The sequence below is a fragment of the Haliotis rubra genome, unplaced genomic scaffold (assembly GCF_003918875.1).
Source record: "Haliotis rubra isolate DU_JTF1 unplaced genomic scaffold, ASM391887v1 Scf110, whole genome shotgun sequence".
In the NCBI taxonomy this organism is placed as follows: domain Eukaryota; kingdom Metazoa; phylum Mollusca; class Gastropoda; order Lepetellida; family Haliotidae; genus Haliotis; species Haliotis rubra.
The window spans coordinates 364,454-392,026 of NW_025765004.1; the positions used below are offsets into that span (position 1 = coordinate 364,454).

General features: G+C 40.0%; 1 protein-coding gene across 1 annotated transcript in view; it reads left to right on the forward strand.

The window, feature by feature from the left end:
• Positions 1-2,642: 2,642 nt before the first annotated feature.
• LOC124285935 (rho-associated protein kinase 2-like) overlaps positions 2,643-27,573 on the forward strand; it is a 64,295-nt gene continuing 39,364 nt past the window's right edge. The window contains 4 exon segments of the mRNA XM_046722224.1: positions 2,643-3,272; positions 11,912-11,993; positions 13,185-13,285; positions 13,617-13,676. Coding sequence (XP_046578180.1) covers positions 3,177-3,272; positions 11,912-11,993; positions 13,185-13,285; positions 13,617-13,676 — 339 coding nt within the window. The 5' untranslated portion in view covers positions 2,643-3,176.

The following is a 27,573-nucleotide window of genomic DNA, read 5'->3' on the forward strand; positions in this document are numbered from 1 at the left end:
ATGGTTTAACCAGAGTGGCTGAGCTAAGATTTGGTATCAAATTCGTACTTGCCAGTTTCAGAATTCTTGAAATCGGTAACTCGAACTCATAGTTCGAGTGTAAATTGGTGCCTGAATCGTATTCTTTGATTCATATTATTGTTTTGAAAATATGACGTATTACCTTCAGATATTTCAGGTAAAAGTATTTTAAATCATTTTCTTCATTTCTCTAAAGAAAATCAGTGTATCACAACATCAAGTCCAAACTCCTAATCTGCAACTAGAACAGCTGGCGTCAAAACACGAGTCAGCCATTTACAGTGACCAGGACATTCATTTGCCAAGTGCTTGCGACTGATTGTTGTGATTTACTTGTGTTCATAGTAAACTGTTGTTTTAGTAAACTACATCCCTTGGTTGCTCACTATCATCTGTCGAACAACACCCCGTGACTTTCAATGACCATGGCTTCTCAGTAACCACCTCACTTTGTTAAATATCCCGTCCGTATAGTTTAATTATCCATTGTTAATTATCCATTGTGATCTTGTTATAAACATTAGCCAAGAGTTTATATGTCTTTGTACAGTCTGCATCATTCACCTGAAGGAGTACGAATTAACTCCAAAACATCGTGTCAATCATACCAACACGTGGATATCCACAAAAACTCGTGTTCATCATTTCTAAACTCCTTCAAAAACTAAATATAACTTGTAACGACGTTGTCGAAGTTTCCAGCGGACGCATCGGGCCTGTAAATAATCAGTTTGTAACGTCTGTTAATTCGACTCTCTTCTATATATGGGTACAATGTGTGAAGCCCATTTCTGGTGTCCCCCGCCGTGATATTGCTGGAACTCACTCACTCTTCTATATGTATCCGTTTTGTACTATTACCCAATAAATGTTAGTTCCGGCCTGACACTCAACGCAAGGAAGCAGTTTTTCATAATCAAAATCCTGCTCATCTCACACAGGCGTTGTATAGAGGATATTTTGATAAGTTGTCAAATAACATGTATAATTCATCGAGTGGTCTGACATATCAACTTTGTCAGACCACTCGATGAAATATACATGCGCCACTCGTGAACATATCAACTTTGTCAGACCACTCGATGAAATATACATGCGCCACTCGTGAACATATCAACTTTGTCAGACCACTCGATGACATATACATGTTATTTGACAACATTAACAAAATATTCTATTTATTATATTTTGATCATTGTTTATAAATGATCGAGACATCGAGTAAGTCTGTATTTTATTACGCATTTTATTATTATTTTATTAGTAGTAGTTTCAGGCAAAAGTGATATTCTACTCAGTGAAAATACCATTTTTATTTTCACCGATATTTACAGTATTTCACCCTTAAGAATATAATAAATGCATTTATTAACCAACGAGGTTCGAGTGATTATGGAGCAAAATATGTCAGGGTGGAATTCATGTTAATTTTCCTGTTATCATGTGTACCATGCTTGTTATTATATTAATTTCTAAGTCGAAACACGTTCATTTGAAATTACAATTCTGAGTTCGTAATACATTTATGTAAGGCGGTTTACCTCTCGCCAAGAGGTTGTTCATAAACATTACGTTTTTTTATTCAACTTGTCGCAATATAGGAATTTCGGTATTTTTACGATGCAGATCCACACGACAACCACCAACATATATGCAGAATATACCAACATTATGGGAAATATGTATAAAAATATGCATACCGGTATATAGATTCATGAAGTTTCCAAAAGTAATATTTATAAGAAATATCGGAATTAATGAATTAATGAATTTTATTTGTAATATAAAAACCATGTGGTTCCACGATCAGTATTGTTGAGATCAGTGAACATTTTACATGTTTTCGATGAGAAGTTTTTTTAAACAAAAAGACTGAAATTGTCGGTGTTACAAAAGCATTGTATTCAAATTATGCCCGCTTCTTTCAACCCAAGTGAGGTGTAAATGGTAACTGCTTTTCATTTTGCAATCCAAGTATGAGTCAAACTTCCGATTATTATTTCATGAAGTTTAGTGTCTGTCACAGCCAAGCTGGTTTTAAAACGGTAACGAATTTACTAACAGCATGTTGTGAAATGAACATACTGTTGTTCACATAATTAACCATGTGAATTCGCCCCGTCGAATCTGCATTCATTTCCAGCCATTTACAGTTAGTATCGCAACAGCTGATATGTCACACGAAAAACGATGAATGACATTTTTCTTCTTTAGCGATGTTGACCGTAACTGTAAACCACCAATCTTGTTCAATTAATTCCAAGTATATACACTTGTTTTCAACTGATATGTGGGAAATGCCAAAAATAGAATATGATAGGCACATGATATCAGCACTCAAAACGCGCACCTGCTGAGCTTCTGACTGCGGTTGAGAGCGCGTACCACACGGAGTCGGGTAATATGCTACTTTCTCTACAACTATATAAAACCTAATGATTATCGATATTGTAAAATCAAGATTTGTTACCTTTACACTTCAAAGATATCATGTCAAGTATTTTAAAAACAAGAATTGTAATTATTCTGCAAAAGAAATTTAGTTTTACTGCATTGTTTTTATCTTAGTCGTTTTGTAAATGTTTTCCTTAAAATGTGTGTCGAGGCTATGTACATTTCAACCATGGCAGCCATGATCTAACTAACTTGAAACAGGAAAGGAGTACCGGAATTGTCACGTTTAATATCTCCATCGTGTTTAGATTTTCCTTTATTGTTTACACAGAAGAGGTGACTGATATACGCACACTGGAATTCACGGATAAGTGTTAATAATGTGATTGCATCTTCGACTGAAGCGACCGGGTTTCTAGTTGCAGGACAGGAATTTCACATCGCAAGTCAAGCGCCAAATGTGATGAGCTGCGATTAATGTCAAATGGTGGAACTTCTTACAGCCCTGGCATTGCTGCCAAAATGTGTTGTTAAATGGCGAAATATGGCATTTGGTTAATTGGAATTGATTACATCATCATAATTGAAATGTGTAAATGAGACACGGTACGAAAGTGTCGGTGATTTGGGGGCGGTTTGTTGTTGACAGAGTTGACAGTTAATCCCAACTCAAGTGATTACCGTCCCTCAACTGAATATACCTGCACCTGTTGAAATTTAATTTTAATCTCAAGTAGGATCAGAATTGTAAAGATCCCAAGATGGTGATGTCAGATACCGATTACAAACGGCGGCTCGCCAGCCTTGAAGAAAAGATGAGGAATCCTAATTCAGAGATCAATGTAGATGGTTTGCTGGTAAGTTGTTATCTCCATGCTTGACATAGATGGGACTCTTTCTATTACAAGTATTAATGGTTATTATGCATCATTATTGAATTAGTATGCATACCAAGGAATGTCATTGTCTTCAGAAAGCATGGCAAGTGAAGTCTGATGACAGTCTGACAAGATTGATAAGGTCTTGTCTGGCACAAACATAAAAAATCAAAGTCTTTATATTTGAAAAATATTGACAGTGTTTCTGATAGCAAGGTTCTCAAAGGGTATGGGAAAGACATCCATTTTTATCTTTCCTTTCCTGATGTCAGCAGTCACTGCTTTTGACAGAGATTAATTAATTGTGTTGATTACAAAATTTGCTGTTCACATGGGAATGTTATTTGTGCCATGTCATTATCATGATTATCAATGCTTGTTTTGGGAGGGTTTTGTCGTGAGTTAGACTAAAATGATCCTATGCCATAAATGTCCCATGTTTATATCAGGTTTAGGGAAAGCAAAATCCAAGTTGGCAATATTTAAGACTTGGGACAAGGGATGTCATGATACAGGTGCCTAACGATACAATACAATACGTATCTCAATACTGAGGTCATGATACGATACTTATCGCAATACTGCATTTCTATTACCTGGATGGCAAGTTGATACCATAACTCACCAGTCCCCAGTTAATCTAAGTCATGTCTTTTATAGTTAGAGATTATCAGAGACAAAAAAACATTAACCAAGTACCCATCAACCACACTCCTCATTTTTGTTGTTCTGTATAAGAAAATTACGAGAGATAAAAGTGATAAGCTCACTGTTTCATAATCTGTCCTGTTTGTGTTTGACAAAACAAGAAATAAACCTTCTTCGGTTTCCACCCCAGTAAATATTAAGTGAAATGTAACAACTTAAACAGTTAATAATTCACTGTACCTTGCAGATTGCAGAATGCTATGTGAATGAACTCTGAATGAACTCTTAGAGAAACATTTTACTAATAACCAAAGTAAAGTAAAAGCGTAACTTAAACTTGTTCATTCTCTCAAGAATGTAACAGTACAAAAAATTGTTGTTAGCGTCAATGTAGATAGCTTACAGTTATCTAAACAACAAGTTGAAATGGCTTGCCACAATTTTAGATTTTAGTTTAAATGTCACTTCCATATCACACAAGATGTTTTTACAACAAACGTTGCACACCCCAGTATCAATATAAGTGGAAACTTAAAATATTACCAAACAGGAGGCTTAGATTTCCCTGGTGGGTTTGCAAACTTGCCTTCAACAGATTCTAATGATGCTGCTTTTGGTATCAAGATCTGGATGTGCATTTTGATGTTTGTGATTGGCTATGGTCACTAGCATGTACTTGCATTTTTCAATCACATTTGGCGCAATGTATTATCTTAGGCAAAAAGTAAACCAGGAAAGAGTAGGGTAGTCTAGTATTCTTCATTGGGCCAGATAGTTTATAAACAGGCTTTAGTAAACATTTTTATATGAGACATTGGTGCAACATCAAAATAATAATCAATATATTTCAAAATGTGGATCATTAATGAAACAAATGAATCGTGTATCCTATCGTGAAAAACCATTGAATGATTGATAGAAAACATACCCAAACAGTGTGAACATTTCCCATCCTTATATACTTTCCTTTCTACTGAGTATGGTTTTATGCCGCTTTTAGCAATATTCCAGCAATATCGCGACAGGGGACACCAGAAATGGACTTCACACATTGTACCCATGTTGGGAATCGAACCTGGATCATCTGGCGTGACAAGCGGACACTTTAACCACTAGGCTACCCCACGTCCCGTTTCATAATGAACAAGTCATACAAGGGGAATCTTTTTCCAAATAATTTCAGAATGAAATAATGTGTGTACCACAGTGTAGGCATGGTAGAGGAACCCTTCTCTGAAATGTTTCAGAATTAAGAAGTTTCTTGAAGGGAATATTTCTCTGAAATGTTTCAGAATTAACAAGTTGGTCAAAGGGAAATTTTATATATAATGTTTTAGAATGAAGAAGTAGGTCAAGAAGAATCCTCTAAGACTGTTTAAGATTGAATAAAGTCCACATGAGAGTATGCAGGACGTGATGGAGGTTTTATGGATTATGAAGACTGGAATCATTGTTTACCACTCTGTCTAGTCTTGTGTCATGTCTGTTTTCAGCCCTAATGGTTTAATGAGACATGATTATGAATCAGAGAAGGACTGTTTATGCCCCCAGTTGTCATTGTTCTGGTTGTTGACATCAATGCTACACTGCTCTAAATAAATGTGAAAAATATGCAGATTGGAGGAAATTTATCTCTTGATATATGTAGATTTAATCAAAATGAACTTTGTGCCCAAACAGAGCAACCTATGCAACAAGTTATGAAATGTCATTTCACTTACCTTTACATGACCACACTAAAATATTGAAAAAATGACTGATTTGTAAGTTCAGTGAAGTTTTAGAAATGTTTTTGGTTATTCTGTGTATTATATTAGTTTATTTATTCAACAATTTGTATGAGACTTCCCTATATTGCTCTTTGAAGATGTTCCCTGTGGACTGAGAAAAATTATTTCAATTAACTTTGCAAATAGCGCTATCAGTAAAATATCATGAATTTATCGCAAGTGTGTTAGGGATTTGGCCATCCTGTACTGAAAAAGAAATAGTGTATGTGCCACAGATAGAACACAATCTGGTATTTGGTAAATGTGAGCTTCTTAGCAAGGCACCTGGAGACATATGACAAGTTTTAACTATATCTCTTCACCTCTGCTCGATCTGTGAACACCAAGTGAACATGTGTATTAATGTGGTTTTAATGTATTGCCCAGTCCTCTTGTCATGGGAATATATTCTTTATAAACAGAAGATTTTGAAATGTTCCGTGATAATAACAGTATATCATATATATCCTGATGTATTGTATTAATGACCATGTCAGTAATTACTAAATGCTGGTCCTGCTGATGAATGCTGGTAGCTGGTAGACATTGATAGAAATAGTTCACAGAAGACACTCAGAGTATTGGTTAGTCATCGCTAATGAGGTGATGATGAACAGTAATGAACAGTAAAGTTGATTATATCAGAAACAAATATGGGTAACTTTAGTCAGTATTATTGATCAGTCTTTGAATTTAATTTTTGTCACGTCCTCTGCACGTTTCTGTAATCTCAGACTAGCAGAGCTGTTACCTATGCTCAGCTGAGTGATCTTGATAGAACAAAGTATAATGAGACTCATTAAGTCTCCGTTTAACATCTTCAGCATGTCTTTTTAAGCTTAACCAAACCGATTTCACAAATAGGAATGCCAAAATATTTGGCACGGACCAACTGTACCTTTACTAAGTTTTATGTGAATAATCAGAAAATTTGCTTGACCATGTTGACAATGTTAAACATAAGTTTTGGACAATTTCACTGTTTTTATACATTGCTCAATAACATCAGTTCTACAAGGATCTTTCTTTTCCTCTGCTAGTGATTTCTGGCCCAATTTATCGTTAAGTCATAGTTTATTCTTTTAATTGTCCTTGTGCTGGTTTTTACCAATCTGTGATAATCTAGTTATTTCACGGCTCTTTGAAAACAGGGGCGGTGGGGTAGCCTAATGGTTAAAGCTTTGGCTCGTCACGCCGAAGACCCGGGTTCGAATCCCCACATGGGCACAATGTATGAAGCCCATTTCTGGTGTCCCCCACCGTGATGTTGCTGGAATATTGCTAAAAGTGGTGTAAAACCAAACTCAGTCAGTCAGTCAGTCTTTGAAAACAGAATTTAAGACAATTTATATGTATTATCTATATTTATATATAAATCATTGTCATCATGATAAGGCTGAAATGTTGCTGAAGGGATGTAATATTTTAACTCACTCAATCTTCATTTTCATTGTTTAAGTGCAATGGGTTTATAAAACATTTACATTACAGTTCATATTTCCATCAATGGACAATCTAAATGTTGAATTACTGTATAAGTTTTAGGCTGGCTGTCACTATAGATCATAGATATCGATGGTTGTTAACTTAGTTTTTATCAAGTATCAATAAATACCAAAGTAGTTTTGAGCAACAATGACAAAAATACAATCTGAAATAAATCAATCTATTTCACAACACTGATGAATGATGACATGTTTAGGTTTGGATTACTGACATGTCACCATCCTCAACATGATTTGGAAGCAGCATATAAATAACAACCTATGTTGGTGTATTGTCGGAGTAAATAAACACTTTTCTTCCATCAGAATAGTTTATGTGCCATATTACTCCAGTTTCATGTCGATAATCATTCATAATTTTCCCCATAGATGATATATCAAATTATCAATGAATTTAGCCAACCCTAGTTCAGTTTATTACATGCTGGCAGATATTTAGCTGACATCTGTATGTGTTTGTCCCTTGTGGGAATCTGTGACATACCAGTTTCCTATTAACTGTGTTATTAACATATTTGGTAATTGGTATGTAAGTTAAAGAGACTAAAACTGAGGATAGTCAAGTTTCTTTGCAGTAGATTAGAGAGTAGGTTTAATTAGACAAGCTGCCCTGCTGTCAGTGTGAGAGAAGATTTAATAGTCAGCATTCCTTGCTGTATCATTGAGAGCAGGTCCACTAGTCATCCCTTGTTGCAGTAAGGATGAAGCTTGGTCTCATATTGTGAATGGCCTACATTTTGGGGGTTAAGTGGGGCATGGTGTCCTCCTTTGTCAAACCCAGAATGAACGTAAAGATTTGATGGTCAAAACAATGAAGTCAGTGAAGCTAGCAGACAGAGGGTCCCTTGTTTCAGCTGTATTCGGGTCAAGTATGTACTCCGGAAGTGCACATCTTAGTAATAGCAGCTAAACCAAGCAGTGAGATAAAGTAGTCCTATAGCATATGGAGGAGTGTTTCTTTTGTATGGATACAGGTGACTGGGATTGTGAAGGTCTACAATAATGCAGACATTGCTTGTCAGTTTATGGCATGAACTCCATGTCAGGTGACAATTATAGACATATGGTGTAGGCAGGGATTTACCTGTATTTGAGGGTCCCTGGGACTCAAGCTTAAAATTATTATATTGTGTATCATGATCAACATTTTCATTGTTACAATAATGAAATTGCAAATGATACCATAACTCAGCTTGTAACAAACTCAGTGATAACTTACTGTTACTTGATTGGAATTTTTACTAAAGTATTTGGACTTTTACTGCGTCCCTGTATAATTGCTAATCAATTTTGTTGCGTCCATTGTCAATTTTTATGTGTATAGGATGCGTCCTGTAAACCCCTGGTGCAGGTCATGATCAAAGTTGGCTAATTGGACTCGATCGAAGATTCAGAAATTGTTAATTGTAGGAAGTCAGTGGTAGGAAAAGAATTAAGTGAAATGTGACTGTTATGATGAATCCCGTTATTGATTAAAGTGGGGTTGATAATATTCTAATATTGAGTCTCCTTCATCATGTTCACAATATGTTTGTCAGCCAGGCTGGTCCAGTCTTGACTTGATTGGTCCACTGAACAGATGCCAGTGTACAATATGTTGTTAAAACATTTAAGTTGTTTGATCGATATACGATGTCTGTCTCTGTTTCATTTCCCATGTTTGCTGGCAATACACAGACCCTCCTTCCCCAGTGAATTATTATAAAATGAGGAAATCTAATCAAACCTGTTGTTCCCACTTGACATGGTTGACAAATCCGTCATCTTTCTGCATGTTACTGTTAGTGAACAGGGAAGTGGCCAGTATTTACCTCAGTTTCATAAGTAGATTAATATGATACAATATGAGTTACAATGATGTGCATTTGGGATTTAACATACTGCAAATAGCTGTTACTTGTTAAGCTGAAGGGGTGTTATAAACGTTAGAAAGAATGGTAAATCTGTCATAGCTAAGTTACAAATTCAGAATTCTATGAGCTTTCAGCTAGTTATTGCTAATAAATGTATTGACAAAATGTAAATATGTAGAATACTAGCTAGGCATATCATCACTCTACCTTGTCTGCACATGGAAGACAAAAATCTGGAAACTGTTACTTCAAGCAGTAATTTGTCTTCCAATTTGTTCTACTCACAATTTAATGTAATAATACTCTGCCTAATTAATTGTGATATGAAACACATGGTTTGGAGGCTGCAGTTGCCTGTATTACCTACAATGAAGCTGAGTAGGTAACAAGCCACTGTACCGAGTCTAATCATTAGCTTTACAGCCTGCACGAGCTGACTTGGACCACTCTGATTATGGTGGAATATACCAGCGGTAATTTGCATTATTTACTTAAAGACAAACTGCCTGGATTATTTGTTTCTGTATTATAGCGTCAACATGGTCAGAATGTAGGAGGGTAGAGTATTATTCAGTATGTCACAGAGTAGGGGATAAGATAGACTCTATTTGCCAGAAGGAAGTCTTTCGTGCAAGATAAGAATCTCAGAAGTGAAATATACAGAGTATTGAACAACACTTTGAACAGTGGTTGATGGTCAGGTATTTGATTGTTTGAGCTGTAATTGCATTTCTCATAAAACTAGAAGGCCAATAGCACTGGCTAGTTTGTTATGTTCATGATGTTTAGTTTACTAAGTTGGTAAAAAAAAAATGTTTTAATTTTTGTATTTTTTACATTGGTACATGGACTTTGTAAAATGATGTAGATGAATAAATAATCCTTGTCACAGACTAGTCATGACACAATTCAACCGGTTCAGTCAATGACTCTTCGATCCACAACAATCTATTTGCTGTTTCACATTGTGTGTTATGGGTCGGACTTTAAGGTCATGTGTAAAACAAGTAAATTAACTTAGTCTACCAAATCTGATTTCATTTTATATCTCACACTTTAACATATTTGCATTTTAAAATAAGGAAATCCTTGAAAAATGAAGCTGATCAATCAGGAAGTTATATGATTGTACTACAGTGTGTACCAGGAAATTGTGTGACTTATGGTTGTGTAGGAACTCACTGAACACTGACCTTGAAAGCCTTGATTTTTATGAAGGTAATTGAACTGAAGGCAATGGCTACTGCATGGATGTTCCTCCAACAACATGACCATTGATTTAGCTAGTTCAGACTGTTGCCAGATAGCTAGAATTATTCTGACTGCTCTGTTGGAGGAAGTAGCTGGTTCATGATGTTCTTATAGTTACAGGAGCGTGGGCACACATGGGCCCTTTAGTCAAATATTTACACAGATGAATGAGTGAGTATGGTTTTACGCCGCTTTTTGCAATATTCCAGCAATATCAAGGCGGGGGACACCAGAAATTGGCTTCACACATTGTACCTACGTGGGGAATCGAACCTGGGTCTTCGACGTGACAAGCGAACGCTTTCACGTCTAGACTATTCTACCACCCAGTCTAAGTAAACTTAGGCTCATTATTATTCGTTACACTGCTATACTGAGTCTAACAAAACCTAGTAGAAGGTCGCGTCAGGTAACCTTTGAGCAACCTATGACCGTCCAATCAAACGCAAGACGGCCGAACAGATTTAACCAATCAGACAACGGCTACTTGTTAGGGTTCGGCGGGACTTACAAAACAGTTTTTGGATTTTCTCTTCCCTGATCGCTGACACTGATCTATCAATATACAAAAATCCGCATAAAACACAGATATGTGACCTGCAGTATATACGCTTATGGGTTTCTAATGACATGGTAACTATTTGCTTATATTTTCCCAAGATGACATCCTTGAATATTGACAAAGACGCTATTTTCAGCGACTGTTTACTCATTGCGTGTATCACTCGGAAGCGATCGTGCGGAAAATAGCGTTTGGAATCATTCGAAGTTTTTGAGGTAAAGGTTCAAACGGTATGAGCAAATGTTAACTTTCACGATTTGGTAAGCTGTGTTCTGATTGGTCAGTACAAAAGGTTAGCTGACATGACCTTCTACTAGGTTTTGTTAGACTCAGTATATAGTAGTGTAACGAATAATACTGAGCCTAAGTTTATTTAGACTGTTCTACCACCCCACTACACAGATAAAATGACATGGCTTGTTTTTGTACTGCTGCCAGTTTATTTTTGTTTTTGGTATGATGAAAAATATTGTTCCTTGTCTGCAATTACGAGGACATTTCAGATAAAACGAGTATTTGCAACAGTGATAACTGGTGACATGTCCAGTTGTAGAGGGTGACAGGAGGGGGTTCAGCCTGTCAGGAGTTGACAATATGTACAGATATTTCTCAGATGGGGTGTTGTCAGTTGTTATCATTGAAAATGCCTAATATTTCTGTGCAAATCAAATGATTATGAATATAGAGATTCTCTGTATAAGAAAGGGCACTGTGGAGATTGCTTCAATGTGGGTAGTGAGTGCTGATCAGTTCCTGTATGACCTGGCTGTTTTAGTGTGTCGTCATACCCCCAGCAATAAGCAGAGATGTTTCACTGCAACACACAAAGCCCAGCATGACTCCATCTAGCTCAGCATGGCTGATCCTGGTGACCCACCAGACTTGACCACATATGACTGGACAGTGGTGGCCACCTCCTGTGCACTTTGCACTGATTCATTATTGACCACAGGTTTCTCTTCCCTATATCATACACTGCACAGTGGGGGTGCATGGTCCAGTATTGTCATCCTTTCCCTTCCTATTTCAGGACAGTATAACAGCTCTGGTGGCCGATCTAGATCATACAGCCATCAAGCGGAATAAGAATGTGGAACATTTCCTTCTCCGATGTGAGTACACCTCATTTCATTGCATAACAATGCTCACTACAGACAAAACATGCACATGCTTCTGGAATGCTCCCTTGTGTACACAATTACTCGAGCCACTCAGCTTTCAGGGACCACTTTAGAAGGGGGAAATTAAGAACTAAACAACAGAACCCCTAGTCCCCATGACGGTACAGAAATAGCCTTTAAGAGTTCTTGCATTTGAAGAGACAGACACAAACTCCTGTTTGCTGGGGCACATAGACTGGTGGCAGATGGTAGCCTGGGCCACATGGAACATTCACATCCTGAGATAGAGAACTGAACATTCAGGGATATCGATCCCCTTCATGCAGTGGCTCTTTGTTTATTTTTACCAAATTTGGTGTGTGAATCATAAAAGAGATGTTGATAAATGACCAATCAATATTAAGAAGGTCAAAGATTACATGACTGTCCATAATTGGCCTGTTACCAGATTCGAGTTTATAGAAAATTATATTGACAGTTCTAGGTGTATTTGCTATTTTGAAAATTTGAATAGAAATTAATTAGAAATCCTGTAAAATTCACCATTTGTAGATGAGACATGGCCAGCAAAGTCAATATACATGAGTTCAAAGTGACATGACAATGATTGTGTGATTGTTGCATTGTGCTTCTTGTCGCTGTATGCCACAAAGTCAAAAGCACAGAACTTGCATGGCTGTTGTACAGCACAGCTGAGCACAGATGTTAAAGCCTTTCAGTGATAACACCTATCCCTACTCGAGAGACCTCTTTGAGTGATAAAATAACCACCTTTACTTGACAAGGCAGTAAGGCTGATGAAAGTCTGTTAGTGGAGACTGCAGTCAACTCAGACAGTGCCAGTTTGACCCGTGAAGATCCGGGGTAGAATAGGTCTTCAGCAACCCATGCTTGCCACAAAAGGCGACAATGCTTGTTGTAAGAGGCGACTAATGGGATCGGGTGGTAAGGCTCGATGACTTGGTTGACACATGTCATCGGTTCCCAATTGCGCAGATCGATGCTCATGCTGTTGATCACTGGATTGTCTGGTCCAGACTCGATTATTTACAGACCGCCGCCATATAGCTGGAATATTGCTGAGTGCGGCGTAAAACTAAACTCACTCACTCACTCACTCACTGATGCCAGTTGTTTCATTCTCCTACACGGAATTAATAATTTGTAACTGTTCTTTTTCAGATGGAAAAACTGTAGACTTACTAAGGAAACTTCGTATGAAAGCAGACGATTTTGATGTGATCAAAGTTATAGGTCGTGGTGCCTTTGGTGAAGTACAGTTGGTAAGTAGAGTCATCTCTTCAGATAGCACTGTATTTTGTATGCTCTTTAAAGCGATTGGAAGACCATGATATATATCTTGATACACAGGTTATCTCCAAACGATACTCAAAAATAACATGACACAGGCCAGAAATACAAAGAACGTAACTTTGTCTTGATGCCAAACTGTCTCTTATTGTCTTATAGACATGTTTGGTCATGTTTAACGATACAGGTCTATATGTATCATGTATCCCAATGCCTCTGTTTGGGAGTATGTTTTTAACCTTTAATGATACATTGATACACGTAAGAGATATTATTGTGATCAGTTTCAATTCTTCTCCAAAGGTGCGACATAAAAGGGCTAAGAAGGTGTATGCAATGAAGTTGCTCAGTAAATATGAAATGGTGAGTACTTTTAAATATTACCCTTCTCATATAAGAAATATTATTGTACTGTTAGAGTCAGTGGCAAGCCTAGGGGATATTCAACACACATCACATTTTACGCGTTTAATGTTTGAAGATGTGGATTAGGATTGGTCTTACGCAACCCATGCTTGTCACAAGCGGGTCAACATCTCTTGGTTTCTTTGTGGTATATTCCAGTTGTGTCGGCTCACAATGTCCATCAGTGGCAGGAAATGCTCACATGCACCTCCTGTACGTTGGCTATGCTGAGTCTCTGGGTGTTGCAGAATCTTATGTTAGTCGGTTCAAACCAGTATTATCAGCACCACTGCACTGAACTAGTAAACATCTAAGACATGCACAAGAGTACGCTGATGCATCATGTTATATTTGAAATACTCTTAATGTGAAAGCAGATTTGCATGCTCCACTGTACCCAGCAGTACTCAGCCTTTGGTAGATTAGTCAGTCATTCAACATGGTTCATTCATCCTGTACATGTTTGTGAAGGTAACATCAGTGTTTGTTACTGTTTTACTGACACCAAAACTGTTGCTTAAGTGCACAGGGTTCTCCCACTGCTGTTGTGTCGGGGGGTGTACAGGGTTCTCCCACTGCTGTTGTGTCGGGGGGTGTACAGGGTTATCCCACTGCTGTTGTGTCAGGAGGTGTACAGGGTTATCCCACTGCTGTTGTGCCTGGAGGTGTACGGGGTTATTCCACTTTTTTTGTGTCATGATGTGTACAGGGTTATCCTGCCGATGTTGTATCGGGAGTATATAGGATTATCCTGCTGCAATTGTGTCGGGAGCGTACAATGTTATCCTGCCAAAGTTATGTCCGGAGTGTACAAGGTTTTCCTGCTGTTATTATGCCTGGAGTGTACAGGGTTATCCTGCCGACGTTGTGTCGGGAGTGTACAGGGTTATCCTGCCGATGTTGTGTCGGGAGTGTATAAGGTTTTCCTGCTGTTATTATGCCTGGAGTGTACAGGGTTATCCTGCCGACGTTGTGTCGGGAGTGTACAGGGTTATCCTGCGAGTGTACAGGGTTGTTGTGTGTTAGGAGTGTATAAGGTTTTCCTGCTGTTATTATGCCTGGAGTGTACAGGGTTATCCTGCCCGGCGTTATTGTCGGGAGTGTACAGGGTTATCCTGCCGATGTTGTGTTGGGGAGTGTATAAGGTTTTCCTGCTGTTATTATGCCTGGAGTGTACAGGGTTATCCTGCGGCGTTGTGTCGGGGAGTGTACATGTTGGGTTATCCTGCCGATGTTGTGTCGAGTGTATAAGGTTTTCCTGCTGTTATTATGCCTGGAGTGTACAGGGTTATCCTGCCGCGATTTGTGCCGAGTGTACAATGTTATCCTGCCAAAGTTATGTCCGGAGTGTACAAGGTTTTCCTGCTGTTATTATGCCTGGAGTGTACAGGGTTATCCTGCCGACGTTGTGTCGGGAGTGTACAATGTTATCCTGCCAAAGTTATGTCCGGAGTGTACAAGGTTTTCCTGCTGTTATTATGCCTGGAGTGTACAGGGTTATCCTGCCGACGTTGTGTCGGGAGTGTACAGGGTTATCCTGCCGACGTTGTGTCGGGAGCGTACAGGGTTATCCTGCCGATGTTGTGTCGGGAGTGTATAAGGTTTTCCTGCTGTTATTATGCCTGGAGTGTACAGGGTTATCCTGCTGCGATTGTGTCGGGAGTGTACAATGTTATCCTGCCAAAGTTATGTCCGGAGTGTACAAGGTTTTCCTGCTGTTATTATGCCTGGAGTGTACAGGGTTATCCTGCCGATGTTGTGTCGGGAGTGTATAAGGTTTTCCTGCTGTTATTATGCCTGGAGTGTACAGGGTTTTCCTGCCGATGTTGTGTCGGGAGGGTACAGGGTTTTCCTGCCGATGTTGTGTCGGGAGTGTATGTTATCCTTGAGTGTACAGGATACTGTGGATGCTGTGTTGATAACGGGCAGGGTTATCCTGCTTTTGTGTCAACAGTGTACAAGGTTATCTTGCTGTTATTGTGCCTGGGGTGTACAGTGTTATCCCGCCGATGTTATGTCGGGAGTGTATAAGGTTTTCCTGCTGCTATTGTGTCGGGAGTATACAGGGTTTTCCTGCCAATGCTGTGTTGATAACGTGCAGGGTTATCCTGCTTTTGTGTCAACAGTGTACAAGGTTATCTTGCTGTTATTGTGCCTGGAGTGTACAGGGTTATCCCGCCGTTCCTGCTGCTATTGTGTCGGGAGTGTACAGGGTTATCCTGCCGATGTTTTGTCGGGAGTGTATAAGGTTATCCTGCCGATGTTTTGTCGGGAGTGTACCGGGTTATCCTACCGATGTGTCGGGAGTGTATGTTATCCTGCTGCTATTGTGCCTGGAGTGTACAGGGTTATCCTGCTTTTGTGTCAACAGTGTACAAGGTTATCCTGCTAATGCTTTAGTTCTTTTATCATTCATTAGCTGCCCGCTTTTGAAATGCTTGAGTGGAATAGCTAATCAATCAACCTCTAGCAATCTGTACAGGGCCTAATTGCCTGCAGTGATGACCCAGAGCACTTAAAGGTCACATGCAACCAAAAAATCAAACATAATTAAAACACAATTATCACTTATTCGTGACATATAATATACATTGCTGGTTATGAAAAAACATATAAACAAAATGATAAGCGTACAATCGCAAATCAAAAGTGCTATATTGTGTACTTCGGTTTACTTACCAAGAAACGAAGCAGCCGGGATACCGAACCCAGTCAGAGCGGGTGGGTGTGCACTCAAGTGTAACGGCTGGTTCATTTGCATATGCCCTCACGGCTTATTGTGTGTGTATATGTAGAGATGTTGGGTTTTGTAAATACATGCTCAGTTTTTGTGTATAACATTTTGCAATCAACAGACATCATAACATGTCATGTGTACAAGTATCACACCTGCCTGTCTGTGTAATTACATAATATGACAGAGACCAAACTCGGGCCATAAATCAATGCATTTTGTTTATGGTGTATAGTCTGATTGGTGTTAAGTTCAAATTACATGTGGTCAGTGATAGCAGATGTGTATTGAATATTTTCATTAGCAGACAGGCAGGCAGACACACAGATGTCAATAAAACAAGACATTGAGTTTTGTCTGTGACAACGACATATCTATATCACAGTTAGAAATTCTGTCAGCTAAATAATGGCGTTGCTTTTAAGTATCGAACTGAGAAAGTGACTCGGTAAGAAGAGCGTGTGGTGAAATTATATAAACAGTTAATTTACTGTCATAACATATAAAAAGCTCGCAGCCTGTGAGATATCAACAAAACATTAGAAAATAGCTCACACCAAAGCCTTCACCGAAAGTATTCACCGGACAACCAGCTCAAGTTGCGCTGAACCTATTTCACTGCGCCGCGTGCTATGAGCTTAGCCCAGCTGTTGAAACCCGTTTTCCCCAGAAAAGTCTGGGAAAATGAGTGAAACGTTTGAACTCTGATTTCGCGCGTTTTTTTTCATCGCGTTATTTTTCAACTTTATAAGTTGAATTTGCATTTTTGACGCTTTTTTTCGGTAAGTCCATACCGAAAGGTATCAGAATCTGCAAAGTTGTGTTTTACGTTGCATGTGACCTTTAATGAATGCAGATTGTAAAAAATGTAAGATCAGCATTTTTCAGGGTGATGTTATTTGATGTGTCCTTGCAGTTTTAATACCCAACTGAAAGCTATACCAACTTCATGTTATTTCTATGTTCTCTATTTCTACAGGCTGAATCTCCTATCTCACACTGGCTCTTTTTCAATTTAAATGGAACTATGTGTTTCTCTCAGAGTTAGATATTTTCAGACACTAAGCATTCATCATTTTTACAACATGCAAGATGGTATGTTATGAGACATTCTAAGATGTCTAGCGGTTAGAACAATCAAAAAAAAAAATACATTATCAGACAATAAAGGTATAGTTTTTTGATGACGTAACAATTGAATGACGTTATCCCGTCACTGCGCCATTCTAGTGTGCCCCCTCGTAATCAAGCGTCCTCGTGCTTTAACTATAATAGTTCAGGGCAAAAGTGTGTTTTATTACACTATACATGGTGGTAGAGCGAAGTGTATTTCTTAAGTGTTTCTTTCATAACTTCCGCCGTGATATTGCTGGAATATTGCTAAAAGCGGCGCAAAACTAAACTCACTCACTTTCATAACTTCAACAAATGGCTGAAGTAGCTGAATATACCTCCCAACATTCATTCTTTTGAAAAGGTTACCATAGGTACTGCAGTGTAAACTGGACGAGACACAACTGATGTTCCCGGCTGAAGGTACTGGGGGCAAGACAGTTATCTGTGGGCTGTAGGTGGGGTCATGGCTCGCCCATTGTTTGTCTGGGACAGGTGCTCCCTTTCTCTCCAGGCCTGGTGATGTGGTAACCTCTGGATGGCTCACCTTGCAACTGGATAAACACATGTTTGTCATACACCCTGCTGGAATTTGTCTTCAACTGTGTTTATCAACTTTATGTAATATGACCCAGTGATGTTATTACGTTGATCAGATCTGGGTACACATGTGAGTGGTTGTAGAAACAGTATCCATTTAATATATGTATAGTAGTGTCCTCATATCAAACATAATATAAATGGCCCAGGTACCTGTTCAACTAAACAATCTTAATGGTAAGACAATGCTTACTCCCATAATCTCCCATAATCTAACACTGGCTTACAACAGTCGCAACACTAACAGCACTATTGGAGATTTGGGCTGATGATATATGTTAGGATCAAAGCATACTGTACAATAACATATCAAAGTTTTATAATATCATCCCTTGCAATAATGCCCTTTGTGATACCACGGGTAATCTGTGGCTACCTTAAAAGAGAGTTCGTCACCGATCACACTTCTTTATGTCATAGAAAATAGCATATATAAAATCCGCCGCCGTACTCAAGTTAATCATGTTGTAAACTAGCAAACTTCATTGTGGATTGCAGTAAGAAGTGATCATTGTACAGATCCTCGTATTGTGGGTTTTCAGATGTTTAAGAAATATTCAGGGGTTTTTATGAATCACATGAACAACGAAACATTGTACTAACTTATAAAAGACAACTTTATCATAAAGACATGCCATCACCCGAGTACTTATGATGCTTGCTGTGATGCAACACACCAAGTTATTTGTGAGAATAAACACAACCATCCGAAAATGTATGATGTCAGAAAACACACAATAAAACAATCTTCCTAGACTTCATTTCAGTGGATTAAATTTTGTCCCATTTTCATTCATTAAAAACTGTTTGCAGGAACATTGGTGAAAGCGTGTGTGAAATGGCATGCTTATTCTTTACTCATACAACTTCTTCTTACCATGTTCATGAGGGTCCGCTTTTCACTCTACCGCAATTAGTGGTGGTCCGATTAATTGAAATAATCGATGATTGGTCGCAGTGACTAAACGACCAAGCAATCGTTCATATTTTCTCATAATCGAACACAAACAATTCTACAGTGTACTCTGTCAATACCGGCATCAGTCGGGACCAAGTAAAAATGCGGTTTTGACAGAGTGCGGTTTAAGCTAGGTTAAACTTATGGCGCCCTGCGCACCGCGGAAGTTAAGCTGTCAATTATGTACTGTCACTTTAGCATTAACAAGATGTTTGAATAAGAAACAAGGCAGTGTCTGAATGCACATTCATGTTGTTTAAATCAAAAATAAAAATGTCTGAAATCTCTTATTAAATTTCAACTGATCATATATTATCGGCAGAATTAAAATTATAAACTATTTTTCGCAATGTTATTGCAAACAGCGATTCTTGTTTATGCTTGACGGCGGGTCTACAATAGCATTGTCAAAGAGCAAAATAGCGATGTTTCAAACATCGAGGAAATCATTAAATAAATTGAAATCAACAATAACATTCATAAAAGTTGTCAAGCGTACATATAAAATTACTATTTCCATTCTTTTGGCGATCATGCAATGTAAGTCAAGTCACTGACAAGTTACATCTCGGCTTTCACCACGATGCTTAATGTGAAAATATATCGTGAAGCATTTTTGTCATAGGCCATAACCTATACGATATGTCCAATACGTTCCATGATTTCACATTATAGGTAGCGATGTCTTTCTTAATATGTTCAGAATAGCATTATTTTACCCCAAAACTTTCGTCTTAATCTAAAACTTTTTCGTTTCACGAGGGCGGTATCCATTTCCATAATATGATTGGCTGCTTAGGTCGCGTGTCTGATTTTGACCAATCCGACCCTTATAAGCAGAGTGTAGTGAAAAGCGTCGTTAGAAACCAATCTTTATCAATAAAATCGCTTCTTACAAATGTGAAAATACTCTCGGCAAGAGTACAGTGATATTGTTGATGTTCAGAGCTTTCGAGCGATATGCGCCATCAAGCGATTAAGCCTCTATGTAAGTGACGCGTGCCACTCACTAATTAACAAGAAACTGATTGACACTTCCGTTTCTGAATAATCACGGGGAGTCAATACCAGCGAATCAACAAAATGTAAACACTTGCTTGTTTATACAGTCAAACTGCCCACTACATGTATTAATTACTCTGGGTAAGTGTTACATTACCACTCACTGATTAACAAGATACTGATTAACACTTCCGTTTCTGAATAATCTCGGGAGTCACAGCGAATTGTGTTGTTACATCATTTGGACCTAATTGCATCAAAGGGTTACGCCGTCTTTCATGTGCGGTTTTACAGATTCGTTTTCATAACAACTTGTTCGTTGGGACTGAAAAACAATGCCGATATCCTGAATAGACAGATGCCGATGTTTACAGAGGTTTCTAAATGATAATAGCGTGCATTTCTGCGGGACTGAAACTTTGTGCCGATGTAGACAGAGTGCGGTGTTAAAAGAGAGGCGGTATTGACAGAGTCCACTGTAGTAGCATAAGAGGAACGACAATTAATTATCGTGTCTAGTGATGTGCCCATTTCTGGTGTCCCCCGTCGTGATATTACTGGAATATTGCTAAAAGTGGCGTGAAACTAAACTCACTCTCTCACTCACTCTAGTGATGTGCGAATGCAAGTTCATTTACAAAGTTTGTTCGCCTCCTACAAAAGGATCTAGTTTTGATTGGGCACAGTACATGAAATAGAAGTTATGCTATGCACATGGAAAATATGATTTTACATGCCCTTTTCTCTGTGTTAAGTATAATGGGGTTGCCTCTTAATGCAGGGGTCATCCATGCACCCCTAGACCCACCTTATGGTAAGGGATGTAATAATCACTATTGGTGTTATTTATGTCAGATAGAGGTAGGCTTGTCAGGAATGAAGTCGTATCTCTCCTACAGCGGGACCTGTTTTCATATTTCACTCATGATTACACACAGAGATAGTCTAGTGTTGTCATTTAGCTGTGGGTCAGCATGACCTGCAACTTAGGTGCCCTCTATATTTCGTCTGTAACAGCAGGCAGTGGGATTCCATGCATCCTACAAAAAGCACCCTTACACCATACCATTGTGTGAATGTAAGGAATACTGCTTCAGTGTGTGTCATCCCAGTCTCTGAGACAATGCACAGTATTTTGTTTGCTATGTACGAACGTTAAGCACTGACTTTCCTGCTTTGATAATATAGTTGCAGATGATACACGCTGCGTATGGAAAGTGTATTTTGAGCCTACAACTGGGAAAGAAAATTGCCCCTTGACATTGTGATGCTCTGGAATATATGACAGGAATAAGGAACTGTAATTAGATAGTTCTCCATGGTTTTTATCTACTACTTTTGAAGACATGTTGTTGTTTCTTCTTTAGAATGTACAGGGATTTATAAATAGCCAGCCTGTGGAAAACGTGCTTGTAGTGAATGAAAGTGAGCTTTCTTGACATTGTGCGAAATTTTGATGAGTTGAAGGTACTTGTTATAGATGCTGTGAATGTTGCACGAGTAAGACTTATGATAAATTATATTAATTGTATGTTGTTTGTCCTTTTCAAACATGCATTTAAAACTGTAGAACATTTTCTGTTATTTCTTTGAAAAACTAAGCTTTCAAAGTTCTGAACAAAACTTTATGAATGGCATATTTCGTCAGTGTGGAAAGGTCAGTTATGTTTGGAGAAATATTGGCTGGTCTGCTCAGTTTTATTCGTGATATTTTCACCGTGTGAATACTCACGTGAAAGAGCTTCAGAGTGTAACAACTGCGTAATGACTGCTGGCGTAGCTATACACCAGAGGCACAAGTGTCACTATGTATGATGGCAATCGGCCTCAGCCTGGCTGACCCCAAGTGACCGACTTCCTGACTATTGTGACATCAGGCACATTGTTCTAGGGTGACGCTGTTGCTTGTCTGCTGCTGGTGGACTGCCCAGTGACAGGCTACAGGGGCTCCCTGTGTTGGCCGGATTATTTCATGGCCTGGGTGACATTCCATCTCTATTGACCCCAGCGGTCAACAACAAAAGATCAATGATCAAAGTTCCCTATGACCCGTTCTACCGATGTTACAGTGTATAGGGCCTACACACCAGGCCTACCCTGTGTTACAGTTTATAGGGCCTACACACCAGGCCTACCCTGTGTTACAGTTTATAGGGCCTACACACCAGGCCTACCCTGTGTTACAGTTTATAGGGCCTACACTCCAGGCCTACCCTGTGTTACAGTGTATAGGGCCTACACAGCAGGACTACCCTGTGTTACAGTTTATATGGCCTACACTCCAGGACTACCCCATGTTACAGTGTATAGGGCCTACACTCCAGGACTACCCCATGTTACAGTGTATAGGGCCTACACTCCAGGCCTGCCCTGTGTTACAGTTTATAGGGCCTACACTCCAGGCCTACCCTGTGTTACAGTTTATAGGGCCTACACACCAGGCCTACCCTGTGTTACAGTGTATAGGGGCTACACACCAGGACTACCCCGTGTTACAGTGTATAGGGCCTACACACCAGGCCTGCCCTGTGTTACAGTTTATAGGGCCTACACACCAGGCCTACCCTGTGTTACAGTTTATAGGGGCTACACTCCAGGACTACCCCGTGTTACAGTGTATAGGGCCTACACACCAGGCCTACCCTGTGTTACAGTTTATAAGGCCTACACACCAGGCCTACCCTGTGTTACAGTTTATAGGGCCTACACTCCAGGACTACCCCATGTTACTGTTTATAGGGGCTACACACCAGGACTACCCCTGTGTTACAGTTTATAGGGCCTACACACCAGGACTACCCTGTGTTACAGTTTATAGGGCCTACACACCAGGACTACCCTGTGTTACAGTGTATAGGGGCTACACACCAGGACTCCCCTGTGTTACAGTGTATAGGGCCTACACACCAGGCCTACCCTGTGTTACAGTTTATAGGGCCTACACTCCAGGACTCCCCTGTGTTACAGTTTATAGGGCCTACACTCCAGGCCTACCCTGTGTTACAGTGTATAGGGCCTACACACCAGGACTACCCTGTGTTACAGTGTGTAAGGCCTACACTCCAGGCCTACCCTGTGTTACAGTGTGTAAGGCCTACACACCAGGACTACCCTGTGTTACAGTGTATAGGGCCTACACTCCAGGACTCCCCTGTGTTACAGTTTATAAGGCCTACACACCAGGACTACCCTGTGTTACAGTGTATAGGGCCTACACTCCAGGACTCCGCTGTGTTACAGTGTATAAGGCCTACACACCAGGCCTACCCTGTGTTACAGTGTATAGGGCCTACACTCCAGGCCTACCCTGTGTTACAGTTTATAGGGGCTACACTCCAGGACTCCCCTGTGTTACAGTGTATAGGGCCTACACACCAGGCCTACCCTGTGTTACAGTGTATAAGGCCTACACACCAGGCCTACCCTGTGTTACAGTGTATAGGGCCTACACACCAGGACTACCCTGTGTTACAGTGTATAGGGCCTACACACCAGGACTACCCTGTGTTACAGTGTATAGGGCCTACACACCAGGCCTACCCAGGTGTTACAGTTGTATAGGGCCTACACACCAGGCCTACCCTGTTACAGTGTATAGGGCCTACACACCAGGCCTACCCAGTGTTACAGTTTATAGGGGCCTACACACCAGGACTACCCTGTGTTACAGTGTATAGGGGCCTACACACCAGGCCTACCCTGTGTTACAGTGTATAGGGCCTACACACCAGGCCTACCCTGTGTTACAGTGTATAGGGCCTACACACCAGGACTACCCTGTGTTACAGTGTATAGGGCCTACACACCAGGACTACCCCTGTGTTACAGTGTATAGGGCCTACACACCAGGCCTACCCCTGTGTTACAGTTTATAGGGCCTACACACCAGGCCTACCCTGTGTTACAGTTTATAGGGCCTACACACCAGGCCTACCCTGTGTTACAGTGTATAGGGCCTACACACACACCAGGCCTACACACCCTAGGGCCTACACTCCAGGCCTACCCTGTGTTACAGTGTGTAAGGCCTACACTCCAGGCCTACCCTGTGTTACAGTGTGTAAGGCCTACACACCAGGACTATCCTGTGTTACAGTGTATAGGGCCTACACTCCAGGACTCCCCTGTGTTACAGTGTATAAGGCCTACACACCAGGACTACCTTGTGTTACAGTGTATAGGGCCTACACTCCAGGACTCCGCTGTGTTACAGTGTATAAGGCCTACACTCCAGGCCTACCCTGTGTTACAGTGTATAAGGCCTACACTCCAGGCCTACCCTGTGTTGCAGTGTGTATGGCCTACACACCAGGACTACCCTGTGTTACAGTGTATAAGGCCTACACTCCAGGCCTACCCTGTGTTATATACATCTTTGTTGGTGGGAGTTGTTTGACATCTGTGTTGTCATGGAACTATTGCATGTATTGATACATCACTGTTCACGACATAAACACAGGTTATGAGTGATTCCATATTCCATCTCAGTTACGGGCTCAATGACTGTGATAAATTTTTCGTTGCGATCATCATTTAACTTGATTAAAGACTCTAATATCTATTTGAACACGTCTAGTGTAGCATGGTCTAGTAACACTGAGGTAGCTGTGATTGATCCTGCTGGAAGACAAGATACGTGTGAAAGTTCCCAGCAAATCACCCATCTGTATCCAGTTTTAGCTGTAGGCTTGTCATTTCATTCAGTCCAACATGACAAGGTGGAAATACTTGTGTCGATCTCCCACAGCTTTCAGGAACATGTGTAGGCCACCTTCCTACAGTCAGCCCTCCTGGGAAGGCAGGAAACACACTTCTTCTTGTCTGTTGCTACATCCCGTCCCTGGTACTGTGGGAGGACTATAGCTGGGAAATGTAGTGATAGATCATAGTTCAGTATGTAGCCTCCTGCTATTAATATAGATGCAGAGTCAGGTCTGTGGTGAGGGTGATGCTTACAGACTTATGCTTTCCTCCTCTGTTGTTTGAGAGATGTGGGAAAACATCATTAGATGCATATGGTTTTGTGGCATTATGGCTAAACTAAGTCATTTATCGAGACAAGTTTCATACATGCAACAACATTTTCAGAATATTTTCAAGTCTTGCCAATTTTGCCTGAACGATTCATTTTGTTACCTTCATCAGGAAGAATAATATTCTGTGAATAATTGACTATGTTATGTTCTTTTAAAGCTTAGAACCCAAGTTTTCCCCTTGTGTTCCTATTCATGATGTTCTCTGTTGTGAATCTCAGCTGTGTGAATCTCAGCTGTGTCATCATGTCCCAGCTGTATGATACAGACACATGTCATCATGTCCCAGCTGTATGATACAGACACATGTCATCATGTCCCAGCTGTATGATATAGAACTGTGTCATATCCCAGGTACATGTAGAGATACAGACACATGTCATCATATCCCAGCTGTATGATACAGACGCATGTCATCATGTCCCAGCTGTATGATATAGAACTGTGTCATATCCCAGGTACATGTAGAGATACAGACACATGTCATCCTATCCCAGCTGTATGATACAGACCTGTGTCATTATATCCCAGCTGTATGATACAGACATGTGTCATCATATCCCAGCTGTATGATACAGACATGTGTCATCATATCCCAGCTGTATGATACAGACATGTGTCATCATATCCCAGCTGTATGATAGACACATATAATCATATCCCCTCTGTTTGATACAGACTTGTGTCATCATATCCCAGCTGTATGATACAGACATGTGTCATCATATCCCAGCTGTATGATACAGACATGTGTCATCATATCCCAGCTGTATGATACAGACATGTGTCATCATATCCCAGCTGTATGATACAGACTTGTCATCATATCCCAGCTGTATGATACAGACATGTGTCATCCTATCCCAGCTGTATGATACAGACATGTGTCATCATATCCCAGCTGTATGATACAGACTTGAGTCATCATATCCCAGCTGTATGATACAGACATGTGTCATCATATCCCAGCTGTATGATACAGACACATGTCATCATATCCCAGCTGTATGATACAGACGCATGTCATCATGTCCCAGCTGTATGATATAGAACTGTGTCATATCCCAGGTACATGTAGAGATACAGACACATGTCATCCTATCCCAGCTGTATGATACAGACCTGTGTCATTATATCCCAGCTGTATGATACAGACACATGTCATCATGTCCCAGCTGTATGATACAGACGCATGTCATCATGTCCCAGCTGTATGATATAGAACTGTGTCATATCCCAGGTACATGTAGAGATACAGACACATGTCATCATATCCCAGCTGTATGATACAGACCTGTGTCATTATATCCCAGCTGTATGATACAGACACATGTCATCATGTCCCAGCTGTATGATACAGACGCATGTCATCATGTCCCAGCTGTATGTTACAGACATGTGTCATCATATCCCAGCTGTATGATACAGACATGTGTCATCATATCCCAGCTGTATGATACAGACATGTGCCATCATATCCCAGCTGTATGATACAGACATGTCATCATATCCCAGCTGTATGATACAGACACATGTCATCCTATCCCAGCTGTATGATACAGACATGTGTCATCATATCCCAGCTGTATGATACAGACATGTGTCATCATATCCCAGCTGTATGATACAGACTTGTGTCATCATATCCCAGCTGTATGATACAGACATGTGTCATCATATCCCAGCTGTATGATACAGACTTGTGTCATCATATCCCAGCTGTATGATACAGACATGTGTCATCATATCCCAGCTGTATGATAGATACTTGTGTCATCATATCCCAGCTGTATGATACAGACATGTGTCATCATATCCCAGCTGTATGATACAGACTTGTGTCATCATATCCCAGCTGTATGATACAGACATGTGTCATCATATCCCAGCTGTATGATACAGACTTGTGTCATCATATCCCAGCTGTATGATACAGACATGTGTCATCATATCCCAGGTACATGTAGAGATAGAGACACATGCCATATCCTGATTTGATTCGAGATTGATGGATGAATCAACTGTTCGGTCGTACATGATGGAGAGGAAGTGTGATTGTCAGTGTTGAGTGTAGCAGGAAATAATCTGCATACAATACTGCTGAAGAATGTCACAATAGAGCAGACAGATTTAGATGTGAATGTACTTGATTGCTTCTTATGTGTCAATCCTGTGGTAGCATGTTACATTCCTCACAGAGTGTTATCCATGTGTGGTCCCAGTACGTGTTATGGCCCACTGTCGCTGGCCAGTGTAACATGCCGCACATTGTATCTTCTGGCTCTTACAGTCTGTTCAGTGCTAAGGCTTTTACCTTGCCCCCTGGAACTGCAGGGCACCTTAACAAGAAACACCCTGTCACCATCACAGTACAGTACCACATCAGCAGCTTTGTTATAAATGTCCAACACTAGT